Source organism: Eretmochelys imbricata, chromosome 12, assembly GCF_965152235.1.
Source record: "Eretmochelys imbricata isolate rEreImb1 chromosome 12, rEreImb1.hap1, whole genome shotgun sequence".
Taxonomy (NCBI): domain Eukaryota; kingdom Metazoa; phylum Chordata; order Testudines; family Cheloniidae; genus Eretmochelys; species Eretmochelys imbricata.
In genome coordinates, this window is record NC_135583.1 from 39,381,915 (window position 1) to 39,402,111 (window position 20,197).

The following is a 20,197-nucleotide window of genomic DNA, read 5'->3' on the forward strand; positions in this document are numbered from 1 at the left end:
TAATTTAAGTATTACATAGAAGACCTACTTTCCATGATGTTTCCAATGTGACCAGAGACAAGAGAAGAGTAACATTACATGTTGCAGAAAGAAATATTCATTTACTAAAAACAGCCTGTCCATTATGGTTTGCATATCACAGAATCACAGAATATCAGGGTTGGAAGGGACCTCAGGAGGTCATCTAGTCCAACCCCCTGCTCAAAGCAGGACCAATCCCCAACTAAATCATCCCAGCCAGGGCTTGGTCAAGCCTGACCTTAAAAACTTTGAAGGAAGGAGATTCCACCACCTCCCTAGGTAACAAATTCCAGTGTTTCACCACCCTCCTAGTGAAACAGTTTTTCCTAATATCCAATCTAAACCTCCCCCACTGCAACTTGAGACCATTACTCCTCGTTCTGTCATCTGCTACCACTGAGAACAGTCTAGATCCATCCTCTTTGGAACCGCCTTTCAGGTAGTTGAAAGCAGCTATCAAATCCCCTCTCATTCTTCTCTTCCGCAGACTAAATAACATCACTGCTTTCCATAATCATGTCATAATCTTACCATAAAATTCAATCAAGGCAACAGCTTGTGTGTGTCCAGAAAGCAATGGAACCATATGAGAAATGACTACAGACGTATCACTGGAATTTAGTTCAATCCTCAAAACATGGATGTTGAAAGGAATGCTTAAACTATCAGGCAGCAGGTGCCCTGCAGACAGACACCTCCCAGATAAGCCTCTCCAAAACACAGACCAACATAGCCAAGATAAGATTTCTGATTATCTAATTTTTGGAATGGGGTGATTTCCACCTTCCGCAAAAAACACAGCCATTAACCCAAACCGGATATAGTCTCATCTGGAATCCCAATCCAGTAATGTAATTTTACTGAGCTGAATTTAAAACACAGCAGCAACTGCAAAGAATAAGATGTGATATGATTTGGTTTGTTCATTAGTGCTGAAATGCAATAGAAAGAGAGCAAATGCAATGGGATTCTGGAGAGTTTTATACACTCTGTAATGTACCTCTAGGGTGCTCATCTGTTATGAGAGAGAGAAGTGAAAATATTTTTTCTCCCCTTCTCTCTGTCTAGTGAGAACACTTAGTGGACAGTACAGGCTCAGTGCTGTTGAAAATAATGGAATGAGTGCATCCACTCAATTATTTAAAATGGTTGAGTAATTGCAGTCCTGTCAGTTCAGAAAACATCTCTGTAGAAGCCACTGCGCAAAACCATTTCTGTGCAGGTGGTCCTGGTGGCTCCACTTTCCTCCTTATTTACTTATACATTCTATAAATCAGAGCCAACGGGAATGGAAATGATAGCATATCCCAGCCCGCCATCTGACTGTGCTAAAACTCCCATATCATTCTTCCTAATCAATGGAGAAGGGCGGAGCCCAGCCAGACTTTTCGTAGGGTGGTTGTAATTAAACTTACAGGGCCTGATTCACTTTCTGGCTGGGTTAGCTGATGCCTGCTTAAACCTTTGCACAAATCATTTGAGGCAGGAAGTCTGCTAGAGGTGCAGGTTGCAGTGACACAGTTATGGGAGATTAAGAGGCCAGCACACTCCAAAGAGTGGGCAGGGAATCCACCAACTCAATTACTCTCTGAGGAAGCTCCCACAGGCTTGAAAGCTTCCCACTTGCCATGACAGAATGCAGGGGGAAGGTACTGGTGACAAAACCTCTCAGAATGTGCTGAGATGGGAAAGGGGAGGCTTGGCCCTGGAGAACAAGCGCAGACAGCAGACTAGCTTGGGTGTGCATGTTCACTGATTTGCTATTCTGCAGCTACCCTTGAGTCAGTCCTGTCCATGGGACACAAAAGGTAAGGGGTGTTGGACATGGGACAAGAGCTACTAGACAGTCTAATGACAGGTTTCAGAGTAGCAGCCGTGTTAGTCTGTATCCGCAAAAAGAAAAGGAGTACTTGTGGCACCTTAGAGACTAACAAATTTATTAGAGCATAAGCTTTCATGAGCTACAGCTCACTTCATCAGATACATCACCTTACCTGATCACTCTCCTTACAGTGTGTATGGTAACACCCATTGTTTCATGTTCTCTGTGTATATAAATCTCCCCACTGTATTGTCCACTGCATGCAACCAATGAAGTGAGCTGTAGCTCATGAAAGCTGATGCTCTAATAAATGTGTTAGTCTCTAAGGTGCCACGAGTCCTCCTTTTCTTTAGACAGTCTAAGCCAAGCTGGGACAGGTGCCAACCCAGTGTCTGGCCAAACCATTTGAAAACTATATGTTGTTCTGTTCTCTATTTGTTAGTTTGGAATTGTGGTCACCTGTCTAAGCTTTCTGGGGAGTAACACCTGATCTTCATACAGATTTTAAGATACAGCTAGCAAGTCTATTGAGAAATATATAAAACAGATACCCCTTAGGTACTGCCATATACCCAAGGTGATGTTTATGCTAATGTACTACACAACCACTTGTTCTCTAAGAAATGTGTCTCCCTTCCACACATAGCTATATGATCGTGGATTCTGCTTTAACTGCTAGATTGGCACAATCGCCATATCAGTTTCATTCGATGCATTTGCCTGTTCACATCCCTCTTGGGACAAAATAATAATCAATTAACAAAATACATACCATTAATAATGAATTAATAAGATGGACAGCAAGACATGAAAACAATATAATGCTCACAGTGACATGCTGACCATTTAATACAGCTTATTTTACCCATAGGAAACAGAACCTGAATAGCTGGAAGAGGAGCTTTGTGTAAGCTTCAAAGCTTGTCTCTCTCACCAACAGAAGTTGGTACAATAAAAAACATTACCTCACCCACCTTTTCCAGTAATCAAAAGAGTCAGGTCAGTGAAATAATGGGACCAAATGCATCTGTAACAGGAGAGTAAATGCCAGATGAACTAAAGCCTTGTGTTAAAGTCACACTGTGCTCTCTGAAGACCTTCCTGTCACCTCACTTCCCAGATCCTTCTGGACCAGAACATTTACAACAATGAACATTTCCATTAGCGTCTTTCTTGCTCACCTTATTGGATACTTTTCCCCAGGGTCCTTTCCCAAGTGGAAGAGCAGAGGCAGTTTGGTGTGTTCCTCCTGAGTATGGGTTGTTACTCCAGAAATGTTCTGCCCAGGACAGAAATCAATACCCTGCATTGGAGAGAACGAAGTGGGTCACTGGGAACGTGGGATGAAATAATGGGTTTGAGTTTATTATTTAACAACAGATGTAAATATGAACTCCTCAGCTCTCAAGACTTTGTCTGAGACCACTTTCCCACTCTCCCGTTATTAACTGTGACAGGTTTTTTTTTTTTAAAAGAAGTTTTAACCGAAAGTTGATTCTGTGTCTGCAAACTGGATTCTGCTGTTATTTATGCTGGGGTGGAAAAGGTAACTCTACTGGTATAAAGCAGGAGTGAGAGCTGAAGCAGGACTCACATTTCTGTACTATTAAAAAGCAGAAATCATCTCTATAAAATATTCATTAAAATGAAATGGCAAATGAAAGACAAAAGGGGAGGTAATTTAATCATAACAACTCTGCACATAAAAAGCATCTCCTCTCTTTGATTAATGCAGTACAGAGCTGCATAGATGGGTTCTGATTGGCTGGTGACAATGATATAAAGGGGAAAAAATCTAATAAAATTAAAGGGCATAATCCCAAGAGACAATGAGCACCCACAACTCCTGCTAACTTCTATAGGAGATGCGAATGCTCAGAGTCTCTCTGAATCTGACCCAAAGCCATATTTCACTGAAGAAAGCTGTACATTTTAATTTAAAAAAAAAAAAGATGTTTGTCTTTCTGGTTTACAGCTTCTCGAAGTCCTGGTATTAGGTTATTAACCTGGTAATGCTAGGTGGGCTGGAAGATCTGCACTAGGTCTGAAAAAAACTCCAGTGCCCATCAATAAACTCTGTGGAAGGAAAAATCAGGATTTCCCCAGCAGTAGCGGTTGGTATGATGACGATAAGTATCTGGACATTTCAGTTGCTAACATCAATGGGTTAAGTCCTCAATAGCCAGCCCAGAGACACCCAGAGCTGTCTCTTCAGAAATCCAGAGCAGTTAGCTCTCTGCATCTGTGCATTTGTATGCTTTGCCAGGTTGTCTCTCTCCTGAACTCCAGCCAATTATTAGCCAGATGTCAACTCCCTAATAACTTAGAGCTTGGCCTACAGTCCTACCGGCTAACAGAACACTTTTAGCTCTGGGTCTAGCAAAAAATTTTAAGTGCTAATTTCACTAAAGAGAAAATAAAGCAGGGGGCCCCATAGACTAGCAAGAACTAGCACCTAATGGACTTGTTAAACCTCACAGGTTTACAATTCCAGCTAACATGCTGCGCTATTTACAGTACTTCATAACGCCCTGAGACATGCACAGACACCCAGAGAGAAGGGAAGTGGTAATATTTAAATGGAGGGGGGGAAAGCAGTTGTACCATTTGCTTATAAAACAACAAACAAACTGAAAGGCTCTCCACAGATGTTAGGATTTGATTGGCAAACAATTTTCTAAAAATAGCCTGTATGTTTTTAATGGACAGCTGGTCAGCGGAGCAGTTAATATTCTGCTTTTCAATAAAGCAAGAAGGTTAGAAGCCCATGAAATCCCATTTATCTGCACAGAGCTATAGATTCCTGAATCAGTGGCTGGAAAAAATAAGAGAGTTGCTTGATAGGTTGTAGCGGGCAACTAATAATGGACTTTAAATGGATACAAAAATGATTGACCTTTTAATCTTCTCGTACCATAGACTTTGGAGACTGAATGAGGTTTTAATAGTGGAAAATAGAATTTAACTTAAAAAAGATACATGGAACAGTTAGTGGAAAGGTATCAAAGCCCAGATATAACATACAAATTATAATTTGGATGCAAATCAAACAAGCTATTTAATTAACAGCCTGCTAATTGATGCACTGCTCCTCCACTGCAAATGTTTTAGTTTGAGGGAAGAATTTATTCTCTTGGGCATTTGCTTCTACATTGCTCTGCTTATATGAGAAGCAAATGGTGAAATGTAATTCTCATAATGAGGTGCTCCAGAACACGTTCCCGATTATATCCCCCAGATTCCTGAGAAATAAGGCTTCCACAAAGGTGTCTCAGAACTAACAAAAAGCTACCTGTCTCTCTAGCTTCAAAAGCCAATTCCCTCTTCAAATCTAATTTACTAGAGGGAAAAAGAAAATCCCTCAAACATAACACTCTGTGACATTGATAAATAATACCCCGAAAATGTGGCTGAAACTACCATTTACATTCTAAGGCCTTTCAACTTTATCTCCACAAATAAGAAGTGAAATACGAATCATTTTTATGATGTTCTGTGTGACATCAAAATCCAGCTGTGGCCCAGAGAGGGCCTCAAAACTTTCCTACTTGCAGATCAACTACTAAATAAAATAATATTCCCCCTCCATCTCCACTGAAGACACTATCCAGCATAACAACCACTAAATCAAAATACAACATCAACAGTTAAAAATGATCCTCTTAGAAGTCAAGACCCTGAGATCCAATGGGAATAAGGCTGGCATAATAAATATCTATGTAAGTGAAAGAGAGAGGAAGAGGTAACAGCAAATGAGAGGATCCAGTACAAACCAGAGGGATGATGATAAACAGGGAACCAACAGTGATCACTCTAAAAAAAAAAAACAAACCACCACCACCTTTTTGGGGAAAAACAGTAGTCAGCTGCCTTCTAAAGATAGGGAGGGATGGACTGAGCTGGACAGCAGGGGGAAGCAGGTTCCAGGTCAGACTGACCCGGAACATCAGGGTGGTTATTGAGGAAAGCCCTGATCCTGCAGTCAGAGCTGTTTGGTCCCAAAGGTCCATTGGCATACATCTGAGAGTCAGACAGGACGTTAGGGTGCTGGGATCCCTAATGGCAGGTGATGAACAAAGGCTGCTGTCCATCAGGACAAGGTTCCTGGTCTCAATGCTCCAAGATCCTATGCCATGAAGAGCTTTCAAAACCAATGACTGTCAATTTAAAAATTCAAGCCTCTGCTTTACCGGTGGCCAATATAAAGAACGCAGGCATGTGCAGCATTCACACTGCCACCTGGCTCATGAGTCAAGTTAACCAGAGCCCTGTTTGCAACTCAAAAAGCCAGTATTGCAATAGAAACTGCACAGGCAGATCCTGAATGCTTGTGTGGCCCATCCACTTCAAGGGTTCACTCACATTAACCTGACTGCAGGACTGAGGCTATAAAAAACATTATAAATAACCTGTTGATAATCTGAATACTATATATACACTATACCATGCGTCAGAGTACAATACACAGCAGGATGACTGAGGACACATCCATTGCCATTGTACAAGGCAAGTGAGGAGGTCTGATGGCATCGTAAAGATTTTGCCAGAGCAATTAAGATGTGCTGATGGGGAAAAAAATGTTGGTTACATACAGTGCATCAAACCCCAATTTCCCATTAAAATGGACATTTCTGAGCCTCCTCTTGATGGAATCCTATTGCTGAAAATGGCATTATCTGAGACACCAACAGTATCAATGCCCAGTTGAAGAGGCAGTAAAACGGCTTATATTCTGGAAAATCGCTTTACTATTTAAATTTCATAACAGTAATTCTGCCTCTCCCAACACTTTGTAAATTCAATGCTGTTTCCAGTTCTTGAGAAGGAAACTACACAATATCCTCTATGAATAAACTGAAAGTCTAAGATGCTCCGTCTGCATTGCTTCCCTTTTCCAGAGCAAAGAATTTTTAATCAATTCTGCTTGAGACTCGGGAAGAATTTTCAGGAACAGACAATCCACACATTTGCACATCTGGACGGTGCCTCTGGTGTCTTGGGAAACATGCAGATTAGGGTTGTGTATGATGCTTGGGAGGGGGAAGTGAGATGCCGACTGTGTCTAGATCTTCCTATATCAGGATGAAAGGAATTACTACTTTTCATTCCTGCCTCACAGAAGGTCCTTCTGCCTTCTCTGCACAAGCTGGAGTGAGTGCTGATGAAGCAGACATGACTGTTCTTTCTAGATATTTGTACTGGTGAAGACTGGTAGGGAATTTGAAATCATGTCACTGTTTCAGAATGATTTCCCACTCTTCGGCAAATTAGATATTTCTTTTTAAAAGGAAAAGCTAACCGCACAGGCCTTAGAAACTAAGAGCTTTGCAGGTTTTAATGTTAGATACAGTGGTCCTGATCCTCAGCTGGTGTAAATCAACATCCATCCACTGAAATCAGAGGAGCTTTGATCTACACCATATGCGTATCAGTGTTTTTGCCGAGTTCCAGATGGCCAGCTTCACTTAAAAATGAAATTCATATAGGAAAAGAATGAAGAATCCCTTTTAGGGAAGTGGGTTGATCTAATTCCTGCCCTCCCCACAACAAAACCAAAACCATCATTAGACTTATTATATTGTTTCCTTAAATAATTTTCGTTATGAGAGTCTGTTACTAACAATGCGCTTTTAACTGGCCATTGATTCCCTGCACAATTCTAATACAGTTTACTCTGCACCTTACCTGAGGTAAGATGTTCATTTACAATAAACAGTGACCTCACAAAGAAGGAAGGTAATTGCTTGTACACTGGACCCTCGCTAGAACGCACGTCTATATAGCGCGAATTCGCATATAATGCAGTCGCGGCCACGTATCCCAAATTTAATTACTTTAATTGCAATTCATTTTAACGCGGTCCCCGCTATAATGCAGTCACCGAATCCCATGTTCTAGCGAGAGTCTGGTGTATTTAGACAAATTCTCTGATCTTTTTCTGCACACTTATAAAAACACGAGGGACATGTTTATACCTAGTCACAGTTCTGTGCCTTGTTAGAAACAGCCAACTAAAACAGCATCAGATTACTTGCAAATAGCAACCAGAAGCATGTCTGCTAGTGGACCAGATCTCCTGGACAGGGATGATGTTTTGTACCATTGCACAGTGAAGAGAAATTACACAGAGTTCCTCATATAAAAAATAAAAATAAACCTTTCCTCCAGACAGGACAAGTGGACTTTTAAGGGGACAGGAGTGTCTGCCGCTCCAGCCCCACTGCAAGCCCCTCAGCAAGAATTACTGACTGTTGATTATACGGCTTGTGACTCAATTTCCAGAGCAAATGGCCCACAGATGCTATGTCAATAATGACATGAGACAAATACAACAGTTCGCCATTTTGGGCTCCTAGCCAAGCGATGGAATCAGCACTTGTGTTAATGTAAGCCCTCTGGCGATTCATCTCCCTGGCACTATCCCAGAGTGTTCTGAATTTACAAGCAACTGTGGATTATGATAGTGGCACAGCAAACACTAGACTGTCTCCTTGTCAATGTTTCCTCATTCCAATGCTCAAAACACAGAACAACAAAATGAGTATTAGTATTAGGAAAAAACCAGCTTGTTTGAGGCAGGTATCCCCAAAACTGCAGCAATCTGCTGTTTCTTCTTGTCCTTGCCACAGCACTGGAAAGCAGTGATTCTCACTCGTGGCAGTTCTCAGCAAAAGCCTCCAGCACTGGAACTCAGAGTGACCGAACACCTGAAAATGCGGGTGTTGGTTTCTCATGGCAGCTGCTTCAGCCCTGTTGAACAAAAATCGCTTCTAATGTGTTAACTGTCTGGAAGGGAGCGGAGAAAAGGGGCAAATCGAAAAGTCTCCATCGGCTCTCAAGCAGAAGCGATCAATAGCTAGCTCAGATGCTCAGAGGACCACAATCAAATGTCATTATTTGTGAGGTTCTACTTGACTTCACATCCTCCCTCACAGAAAAGGCTTTATCGATTCCTTCATGTTGATGAGAAGGGCAATCAGAACAGACCGCAGCACAAATAACCCCTTTGGCATTTTACAGTGAAACAATAGGTGTGTGTGTGTGTGTACACACACACACACACACACACCCACCCTTTATGAAAAACCACTGAAAACTACTAAAGATACTAAGCTGACAGCAGAGAGGCTGAAGTTTATCAGCCACAATCCACTAAACCAAAGGGCTTTTAAAAAAGTATTTTTGCAAAGATCCAGTTAAGGTCAACTCACCAGTGCTACTGAAGAGCTACGCTCTGTTGGAGTGATCTCAGGACTAAGCAGAGACGAGAACTTTAACCTCCTGGTGGCTTAAGTTCTTGCCACCTCTAATGAAGCACTAAAATTGGGATTTTGGAAGGAATCTAATTACCCCTCAAAAAAAAAAGAGGCAAGTAGATTCCTTCAAGAATCCACAATTTCCCCCTTTATTCCCCTCCCCCCAGCCCTGCATAAAGCTGACCTGTCCTCCCAAGGAAGGAGGGCTAAATGCAGCTCCCTCCCTCCCTCTAAGCCCTTCAGCATTACTCCTGATCAGGTGGGCAGGGCAGCAGGAGAGCAATGAAGAGCATGAGGCATATGTATTTCAGAGTGGGTAGAGTAAATCTGCCTGTGCTCCAGGATCTGCCTCTTTTCACTGACCTCTTCTGGGCTAAATTCAGTGGTGACTAACAGTGGTATGTGACACACTACCACTTGTGTGCATATCTTGTATCCGTTTGGCATTCCATGGTTGTGCCAAACATATGCAAATTAAATGCCACAGGGATGGCAGGGGAATGCAGCAGGAAAAGCAACTAAAAGAAGGCTGTAAGGCAAAGTGGTGGGGTGCGTGAGGGGGCTAACTTACACTTGAATTGGTTTCCTGGCTACATCTCCCTTTCTGCCCCCTTTCCCTATAAATTACATTTGAATGCCAGTTGGGTGCGATTCTTGGTTTCCAAAGCCAGAAGGGACCACTGTGATCATCTAGGCAGATCTCCTGCATAACACAGGCCATAAGACTTCCCTGAATTCATTCTTGTTTGAACTACAGCATGTATTTTAGAAAAACATCCAAATCTTGATGGTGGAGAGTCCACCACAGTCCTTGGTAAGTTGTTCCAATGGTTAATTACCCTCACTGGTAAATATTTGTGCCTTACTTCTAGTCTAAATTTGTCTAGCTTCAATTTCCAGCCAACTACCCTACCTGACTGGTAACATAGATCCTCTGACCAATTTGCACCGGATGTGTAATGTACACTGCTGTGTTCATCACTATGAGATTTGGCTGGAAGAGCAAGGTTTCCAACGATGATAGGGCCATGGAAGAGCCTACGCTCGGATAGCCATAAGCACCAAAGCAAAGGACAGTACGGGCCAGATCCTCAGCAGGTCTAAAGCAGCATAGCTGCACTGATTTCAATGGAGCTATTTCGACTTACCGCAGCTGAAAATCTGGCCCGATGCCTTCCAGGTGAATCCAGTACAGGTTCTGCCACACCACTGCAGACTGTACTTCCGGTGCTCTCACAGCTTCTTTTTAAACTCCAGGGGTCAATAAGAAAGTATTTTTCCTGTGAAATCATTTATTTACTGATTCGCCAATGAAATCTGAGACTACAGAATTCTTAAACTTCTCCTTGTCTCCTTTTTTTCAGTCCAAAACCAAATCTAATTCTGGAATAGAATACATATTACTTCTCAAATTATTTACAAATATAAATATATTCTCTCAGTAAATTCACTTATCTCTGTCCTATTCATCAGCTCCTGGATGTTAGACAATTCAAACTGCATAAACATGAACCACTTGTAAATCACAAAGGCTTTTTATTGTACGAAGATGGCAGCTAGGTAAATATTCCTCATGTGAGCGTCCCATGTAATTTACAGGCAGGAGTGGTGTGTGCCATCAAGTCCTTAGTCTCACTTATTTCTACTGAGTGGGTTTATATTTCTTTCCCTTATGCTATTCAAGGGAGTAGCCGTTCATGAATATAAGTTATCTAAATAATCAAGTAGAAATAGCAGGGAAGATAACACCAAATTGTCCTACAGTGCTAATAAACAGATTACAACGATTTATGGGAGGAATTGGATTAGAAAATACTGCCTTTGGAGGATAAAAAAACCAGAAAACAAAAAACCAACACATTTCATCTTTGTGACGGATGACATAAATTTGAATCCCAAACTAGAATGCAGATGATGGGTACCAGTTAAAGCATGTTAATGGCATGAGAGTTTAATAAGGCAAAGACACTATAAACCAGTGGACTGCTGGGATCTTTGCAGTGTAAATATTCCAAGTGCCATATGGGGAGAAGCATGCACAACCGAGTTATCTCCTGGGGTTAGCTGTCTGTAAGCGTCTCCTCTGTGCTCCATTTTACACATACTTTATTACTTAGCTGCCTAATGCTGCAATCAAGCAAGTAGCTTTCCAGGTTAGAGGCTAAAATTCCTAAACTTGCACAAATTCTTCTTAACCAAGCCTGACGGTGAAAAGCATGGAGGTGTTCAGAAGACACACTTGGGGCCAGAAGGATAACAATGTGATGTTTTCCAATCCTAACATCAATTGGATTCTGGTTTGCTCAGTGGCATTTCCAGGTTTAAAAATCTTAAAACAAAGGCACACCAAGCATGAATTAAAAATAGTGTAAGTTGTCTGTATTTCGGTTTGGCGGGATTCGTTTTAAATTGATAGATGCTGGTAAATGTCAATTTCAGCTGACACGGAAATCAACACAAAAAAGCATCCATCAGTAACAGCATGAGTGCAGCCTGCTCCTCCCCCCAAACGTTGTACCTACAGGGATCCAATGTCACTGGCCTTTTGGCAGCGCAGTCATGGGAGTGAATGAGCAGGGCCATGACAGCAGATTGCTTCCTGCACGGTGACACTGGATCCCTGCAGGAGCAAGGTCAGGGGGAGGCTGCAGTCCTAGCAGGAGAGCATAGGTGCTGGAATTAGAGGTGCTGGGAGGGCTTGCTGCACTCTCTGGCTTGAAGTGGTTTCCATTATACGCAGGGTTTATAGTTTGGTTCAATGGCTCTCAGCACCCCCCCTGTACAAATTGTTCCAGCACCACTGCATGGCAGAGCGGAGACTCCCAGCCAGGCTTGTGCGGGGTGTGTCCCCATCTGTGGGGGAGGTCACCCTGCTGCTGAAAGGCTCCTGCCCAGGGACAAAACCATTCAGTAGCGGGGTGGCCTCCGCTGTGGCTGGGGGCTTTCCTTCCTCCGGGCCGTTCTGACCAAAGGGTCCCGTGCCATCCTGGCCAAGGGTTTCTGCTCTGCCCTCCCACGATTGCAGCCTACTCCACATCTTGCACGTGCAGGGATCGGGTGTCACCGGACTGTGACCACGCGGGGAGTCCTCTGCAGCTCCATTCTCATGGCCCCACTCACTCACCCACCAGCCAGGTGTGTGGGAGCTGTTCGCAGGCAGGAACTGTTCAGCAGTGGGGTAGCCTCCCCTGCAGCCAGGGACTCATCCTCTTCTGTGTAGTCCTGGCCAGGTGCTCTCTGCTCCAGGTCAGGACTGCAACCTCCCTCGCACCTTGCACCCATGTTTTGGGCCCCTCAGTGGCACAGGGAGCCCTCTACAGCCCTGTCCCAACCCTACCCACCACTTAATATCAAGCAACAGTGAAAATTTAAAAATAAAAATTGATATTAATAATTAAAATTAAAAAAAAAATTGAATTCTGACAAGACTATCTATATTTAGTAATTTTCCACTCTGCCAATTAACAAGGGGCTTTCAAGAGCAAATGAAGGTTTGGCTGAAACATGAAACAATGAAGCAACTCTACAAAAATAACAATATACTAAATTATCTGTAAAGTAAACCTCTTGAAAATAAACAGAGTTGTTTTGATATATCTGGACAACCCCAGGCCTGTTTAAATGGTTGCAACTCCAATAAAGATGATGAAACTGTACCAGCTTTCACCAGATCTGACTTTGGCCCCATCATCTTTATGAGTGAAAGGCTTCCAAGTTCAAAGGGAGTCTAATACATCTCCACATCGGACTCAGATAATCAGGTAATGAGCCAGTCAGGAGACCCCACCATTAGACAAGGTAAAAACTTGCCTTATTAGCCAAAAGCCCCAGTGGCTTGGCAAGGCAAACTCATCTGTTCTGTCGACTATCAGGATTTCTAATGTCACAAAAGTGTACATTAAAGTCCATTTGCAATGAAGCCAGCAAGCAAAACTGGCCCCTCCTACTCTGCCAAGATAACTCCAACCACAATATAAATATTACTGATAACAAAGCAGTAACAGCAAGGAGGAACTGTGTAGCGGTCATGTATGACAAGCTTGCAAAAAAGAAAACAAAAATCAGAACAGTAAAAACATTCTGCATTCGGATTTATTAATTTATTTATTTAAAACTCGTGAGGGTTGTAATTAACGTCTGGAGGACATGAGAGGAATCGGAACAAATTTCAGCCCCAGCTTCCTCTGCATGTTGCTAATGGCTATTCTGTCCACTAATGTGCTCCAATTTTACCCACATCAACCACATGTGATACAAGCGAATTTTTAATCATCTCTCTGATGTACAGCATAATTACTGACTTTAATCAGCCATAGTTAAACAAAGACTTAGAAAGAAAGAAATATTCCTTAATTACACAACTGCCACTGCTCACAGTAGGAGAGTCTTTGAAATGAGTAACTGGTCTCCATTATCACAGCTACACACATATTCAGACATGTACAAACAGGCTTAGATCAGTGTAGGTATTTATTTTTTTCTGAACTAGGTGTGTAAGTGCTTATATTACAATGGACAGCAGTTATTCACATCTGACATTGTCTTCTTTCCCAGTGTTCCCACTCACAGCGAAAATCTTCCACACTCTTTCCAGGTCACTTGAAAGATCCAAGCTTTATTCACATACAAGTGTCAACAATAGATTGCATCATCCCCCTCACAAAGGGTTAACAATGGCATAAAGTATGCGATGCATTTTGGGGGCCAACTTTCCCTCCCAGTTGGTAAGTCTCTTTGGTGCCATGTAAAATTGCAACTTTGACTCTTTGAGCCTTACAGTCTTTCTAGATACAAAGTTTACAGCCATGAATGTAAATTACTTCCTTGATGCTGCCTCTACCCCATCCCCGTCGCCCTGAGTATACAAACTACATGCTTGTTTTCACATCCACAAATGCCAGTAGCACTTTGTTCTGCACCTGTGAAGCCCTGAGGGCCTACCATACATAACAAATAGTAATAATTTTACAAACAACCCCCTGTACCACCAGCCTGCTGTTGAAATTGCTGAGAGCTGTGCCATAGCATATTTACTTCACTTTAAGGGCATAATCAGCATGGCACAATTGCGAGCTGCCATTTGTGAAATGCCCCAGAGTTTATTACCCAAGTTTGGAACAAGAAAGATACAAAATCAGAAAAACAGCAAGAGCGTATAACTTATAACAAAGGGACGATCAACTGAGAAAGCTCAAAAATGTGCTAAGTCTTAGAATGATTTAGGTCTGAGCATACTTTTGTAAGAGATGAAACACATGTGCTCTGTTTTCAGCAACTGTTGTTCTCTGCACAGTACAGCTGCTGACAGCTGGGCTTCCTTCCCTCTCCATGCATTGCTTAGCAAAACAGCCTTATATTCGTTTAAATAGTGAGGGGCATTGAATTCCTCATATCAGACACTGGATCCATACCAACAACTTAATGTAACACTCCAAATGGTGTGACATATAAGCTTGGTAAGAACTGATCAAGAAAAGATGCTGAACATCACAGTATATTAGATGCTAAAAAAAACCAACCACCCCAACATCCAAAACAACCCAAGAGGACAATTTTCTGTTATTGCCCTGGAATGACATTGACTTCAATATGAAGGTGCTGAACTACTAGTCTCCTTCCTCCTTTCACTTTTTAGTACAGATCCAGCAGTAATTACACATCAATGTCTCCAATAAATGGCTGGTTTAAAATGGAGCGCAGGGACATGCCAATAATTTCAAATTCCCCTTTAATGGGTTTTTTGCCCCCATGACGAAAATGTCACTTGATGCAAGTTGGGAATGGGGAAAATAAACTAAACGAGGGGGGTTTGTTTTCTGTTACCTGACTGAACTGCTCCCAGGAGTTGCTCCAGGTCCAGTAGTGAGCCTTGTAAAGCCCAAGTCTTACTGCCATCATCTCGTTGCCACGGTAATAGAATATCGGCCTGACAGGGAAGCAGAAGGGGGAGGGGAAGTGCAGCTGCATGAGAAATGCAATGGGCCTAAACAAGTGCTCGGGCAGTCACACTGATAAGGGAGACAAACACTTTAATGGAGTCTGACTTCCGATTCAGCTATCAGTCAGGAACAGGCTGCCTTCTAATAGTCTCCACTGCAAGGGTTTCAATTAACATCTTTTAAAGTGTTCATCAAGTTGAGAGCTCACATTGCGCAAGAATGAAGCATTATACAACCGGGCTGCCAGTGATTGTTAATCCTTGAACTATCAGCCCCTGTAATTTTCTATCGAGCGTGACGATTTAAACACCAAATGTCTCAGAAGAGTGGGGTGTGTGATGGGAATTCACAGAACATGTGATGCTTGGTCTCCTGTTTATGGCTGGGGACAGCTAGAGAGCACCAGACTACCAGCTGTTACTGTCATACAGGCTGATTAGCCAGAAAAGGGGGAAAACGGCATTAAAGACGCATTCTGCTTTCCACTGCCATCTCAGAATGCACCCAAATCACAGATCCTAGCACTCCAACATGCTTTATATTCCACCCCCATCAATTTCTCAAAAAGCCTTCCCTTTAACTTGGCCTAATGTAATTCTGGATGCTGCCTTTTCTCAAATGCCCAGGGGTCTCAATTTAGGGAGCACACTGGGGATATATTGGAAAACATATTCCATTCAGAACAGTTAATGGCCTGCCCCCCCTTTCAAAAAATGTTGTGGTGAGCTCAGCACTGTCCCCCCTCTTCCCTTTGGTTTCACTGACAAAGCACACTGTTGCTCTTGGAATGGAAGGTGAAACTGGACCACTCAATTTCTGCAGAACTGAAGCACCTTTCAAGGGCAGACTCTGTTGGTAGAGTTCCTCATACAAGGACATCCAGCTTGGTCAGCTTTTTCCGGTAGTTATAGGCTGCTACATGAAGCCAGAAAGTTGGTCATCATCAGTTCTGAATCTGCAGCTTTGGTTTGGACTCAGAATTCCTATTTTGGAAGAACTGTCCGGTTCTATGGTGCCACCTTGAAGACCATATGTTTACGGTAAGAGAAGGTTAAAAATCTCCCTGACTGAAGCACAGGAATGGTCTTAGATCCCTTCTGTTTTGAGTATGAACTACAGTCTCCATCACTCCCTGCACAATGAGTGTCTTCTACTCTTTGTATTTATGAGGAGCTTGTGAACAAAGGGAAAAACCCAGCTTAGCACACAGGCCCCATTCCTTTTGGTCCACTCTGTATGCACCAAAAACTCCTAACGGAAAATGGGAGTGAGGGGGGTTGCAAGAATGCAGAACGGGGTCCAAAATGTTCACACTAGTGAAAGAAAAGGACTCACTCATCTGGTTCTCGCTCACCCATAATACTCATTCCTCGAGGAACTTTCTTTAGTTGAGCGTGTTTGTATAAGGTCTTCTGTTTTAAAAAACAATCTTTTCCATCCCCAAATCATCTTTACTGTTCCTGCTTTCTTAGCCAAAAAGAATGTTAAAATCTAACCCACTGGAAAAGAAACATTAATGGAGTTTTTGGCTTTGGAAGACCTGACCTGGTTCACCTTGTGCACTGAAGTGACAATTATTGTAGTGCAAGTGGCAGAGTAATAAAATGTTCGCCTCTCCAATGAAAAAACTCATTTATGTCAGTAAAGAACCTCTTCAACCTTAAAGAAACAAAGTAATGCTAACTGCAAACATTTCACAGCACTCGCAGATCCAGTAACGCCCTAAATTAGACACTAGGTGAATCACCTGCAGAGCTACGCAGGTGCTTTCTGCCCTAATGGGCACAAAAATAGCTTTACCGACCTAAGGTTCAAGGTCAACACAGAAGAGAACACAGATGAATCCTGCAAGCATCCCTGTGCCTTTTTTCATGCTCTCCCCTATTTATGGAACATCCTCACTAATTTGATTTGTCAGGCTGCTTCCCTCTGCTCAGTTAAACCATTCCTGGAAATACTCACCATTTCTACATTGCCCAGGACAGGAAGTCAAGCATGTTCCCTGTCTAATCTTGTCTCGTTTTAACACCCAGCCCACCCTCACTCCCTGCTGCTCATTATCCCAGCTCTTCAAGTCAAGTCTAAAATTTGGGCCCAACCGTGAAAAAGGATCCACACAAGCAGAGCCAGAGGAACAAATGGGGTTTCAGTGAAGTCCCTTTCCAGGATCAAGGCCTTTGACCATATGCTCTTTCAGGCAGTGGCTGTGCTTTGTGAAGGACCCAGACACTCTTGGTTGCTCCACAGTAATAAATAATTAAACCTCCTTTCCCTAACCAGGTTAGAGTTCACGGAATTTAACCTCACTGTGACCTTATGCTGTTCCAGGGATATGTGCTAATCCCTGGACAACTGAATCCATTGGAATCCATTTCATGGCAGTATGCTGAGTTTCAAGAAATCCCACCTCGCTAGCTCCAGCACATAATTAGCACAGAAAGTAAATCTCTGATTCTCACCCCAATTCAGCCATCAGGAACATAAAGTACACCAGGCCTGTTTCTAAAGTAATAATAATTTTAAAGAAGGGATTTTTAAAATAAACAAATGAATTCTGCCCCCCTCCAATAACCACAAGGGAGGAGCTGTGAGCTCCATGCTCAAAACTAACCTGTCAATTAGCTTGCCCTGCAGGATGGCAGGAGAAAGGTCAATACCGTCAATGTGTCGGTCACTGGGAGGCTGCAATCGAGCTAGGGAGAGGCTGGTGGTGAAGAGATCCATCACGTTACCCATCTGATGACTCACCTGAAATCGACAAGACAACGAAGAGCGTTTGCACAGACCTTCCATACAAATTCAAGCAGACGAGGCTGCCTGCCTCTCCGCTACAAAAGAGCTGCTTTCTCAGTCCCATTCCTTTTTTGCATCTCTCAAAATTTCCCACTTGGGGCTTGATCCTGCTCACGTAAGAGTCATATGCAAAGTCCCCATTAGTTTCTAGAGGGCTGAATCAGGCCCTTCCTCCTTTCATGTTGTTTTTTATGGAATTTTTTTTTAAACCTTTCCCTTTATTTCACCCACTTTCCATTCATTCATTCATACTTTGTGGCGCTTAGGGCCCCCCTGGTGTGCACAGGCAAATTATTACTCATTTTGAGATTGAAAAATCAGTATTCCGTATGAAGTCCCCCTTGATTTATTCCATCCATTGGCCCCCTCCGGAGCCCTGCACTGCCAGGAGTGAGCTCCCAGCAAGTACAGAAGTGGGTGGATGTGGAGTGATCTTCAGGGCCCAATGACCTCATCTGCAAATAGTTTTCAACAATTCTAGAATGGTGAATCTGGAATATTTTAGAGTATTTTTTATCAGGGAGGAAAAACCACCATTTTTTCGCTTTAGTGGTTTTTTTTTTTTTTTTTTTAAAGAGATTTTTAATTTTAACTGGTAGCCATATTTATAATTCCTTCTGTCTTAATTATCCCAGTTTTAAACACAAGCATCACACACAGTATTTGTTTCCACCAATTACCTTCTGACTGATTTTCTCACACACACACGCACACCCCTTCCATCTTTCTGTGCTATGCTACTATGTTAGGAGACTATCATCTGCCTTGGGATGGGGAATTAACCGACATTACACAAAGTTGAGGGAGATATCTTCAGTCAAGCGAGAGAGTATGAGCGCTCTGCGCTAAGATGCATCAGTACCAGATGTGACACAACAGAACCTTCCCAGGCATACCGCAAACTCGGAAACAAGGAGCCATGTGACACAATTCAATATACTTGTACAGTGGAAAAAAAACATTTTATTTCTTTTCCATCCAAGGCAGATTCGCATGTTCTACCAATATACCAAGGATACCAATATCTGTCATAACATCATGACCATCAAAGCCTGCCTTATCCATGAATCTTCCTGATAATAAGTAATGATCTCCATTTACTAAGCTGACACTAAAAGTGTATTTAAAGCAGCGATCTCAAACTCAAATCACTATGAGGGCCACATGAGGACGAGTACATTGGCCTGAGGGCCGCATCGCTGACACCTTTTCATACAAAGATACAAAACCCCCCTCCTCTGCCCCCGACCCTGCCCCCACTCCACCCCTTCCATGAGGCCCCACCCCTTCCCCCTCCCCATTCCAACCCCTTCTCCAGAGCCCCCACCCCAACTCTGCCCCCTCCCTGCCCCTATTCCACCCCTTCCCCAAATCCCCCCCTGCCCCACCTCTTCTCTGCCTCCTTCCCTAAGCGTGCGCTCCCTGCTCCTCCCACCACCCTCCTGGAAAGTGCTAAGCACCGCCAAACAGCTGTTTGGCGGTGGGAAACACCTGGAAATAGGAAGAGGAGCAGGGACGTGCCGCACTGGGGGGGTGGGGGGAGCTTGGCGGCCACAGGAAATAACTCCGGGGTGGGGTGTGGGGGGGGAGCTTGGCAGGCTGCAGCAAATAACTCTGCGGGCCGCATGCGGCCCACCTGTTTGAGACCCCTGATTTAAATACTGGAGCAAATTATGATAAAAGAGGAACTCTGCAACATATCAGCTCAGTTGTTTTAGATTCTTCAGTCCTATTAAGGGAAACAAACCTTTTTCTGAAATACTAAACCTCTTGCTCTAAGTGGCTAGATGGCCAATAGGTTGAAAAAGTGAACATCTAAGGATTTAAGCAGGGAATTAAAAGATATTTCTGAAAATTACAGTATTTTCCTCTTTCCAAAAACAACAGGCTGCATGCTGTGCTTGCACTAGTGGGACGGATTAAGCGTTTAACATTGCAATATCACTCTGCTGGATTACAGTAATTTCAATTCTTAACCGTTTGAATTCATCACAGAACACTGACAGGAGCATTTAATACTGAGGTAGGATATGGGCAATGCTTCCCCTGTTCCCATGCAGGAGAAACAGAATGCAAAGCAGCAAGCATAGAGACGGCTTGATCCTGGAAACCCTTATTTATGAAAATAGCCTATAATCAGTAGGGTAATCTGACTGAAATTAGTGGGATTACTGGCATGTGAAAGATTGTGTAGGATCAGGCCCGTAGTTTGATTCAGAGCTTTTGGTGCACTGAGGTACTTTGGAAGAGGCTAGGATCAGCCTGTTTTTGTGGGCAGTAAGGGATGGGAAGGGGTTAAATCACAGGACCTGAAATATTAAACGGTCCTCCGCATGAGGAACACAAGAGGCAGGTATGTACACAAA

At 43.0% G+C, this 20,197-nt stretch overlaps 1 protein-coding gene across 4 annotated transcripts in view; it reads right to left on the reverse strand.

Annotated features, from left to right (window-relative positions):
- GALNS (galactosamine (N-acetyl)-6-sulfatase) overlaps positions 1 to 20,197 on the reverse strand; it is a 66,474-nt gene that overhangs the window by 16,369 nt on the left and 29,908 nt on the right. For all 4 annotated transcript variants that reach the window (XR_013347592.1, XM_077830701.1, XM_077830700.1 and 1 more), the window contains 3 exons: positions 17,650 to 17,786; positions 14,923 to 15,025; positions 3,025 to 3,146 (listed from right to left, as the gene is read on the reverse strand). Coding sequence is in view for 3 of the 4 variants with exons in the window: in XM_077830701.1 (XP_077686827.1) it covers positions 3,025 to 3,146; positions 14,923 to 15,025; positions 17,650 to 17,786 (362 nt within the window). In the remaining variant the exon portion in view is untranslated. The remainder of the gene's footprint in view (positions 1 to 3,024; positions 3,147 to 14,922; positions 15,026 to 17,649; positions 17,787 to 20,197) is intronic.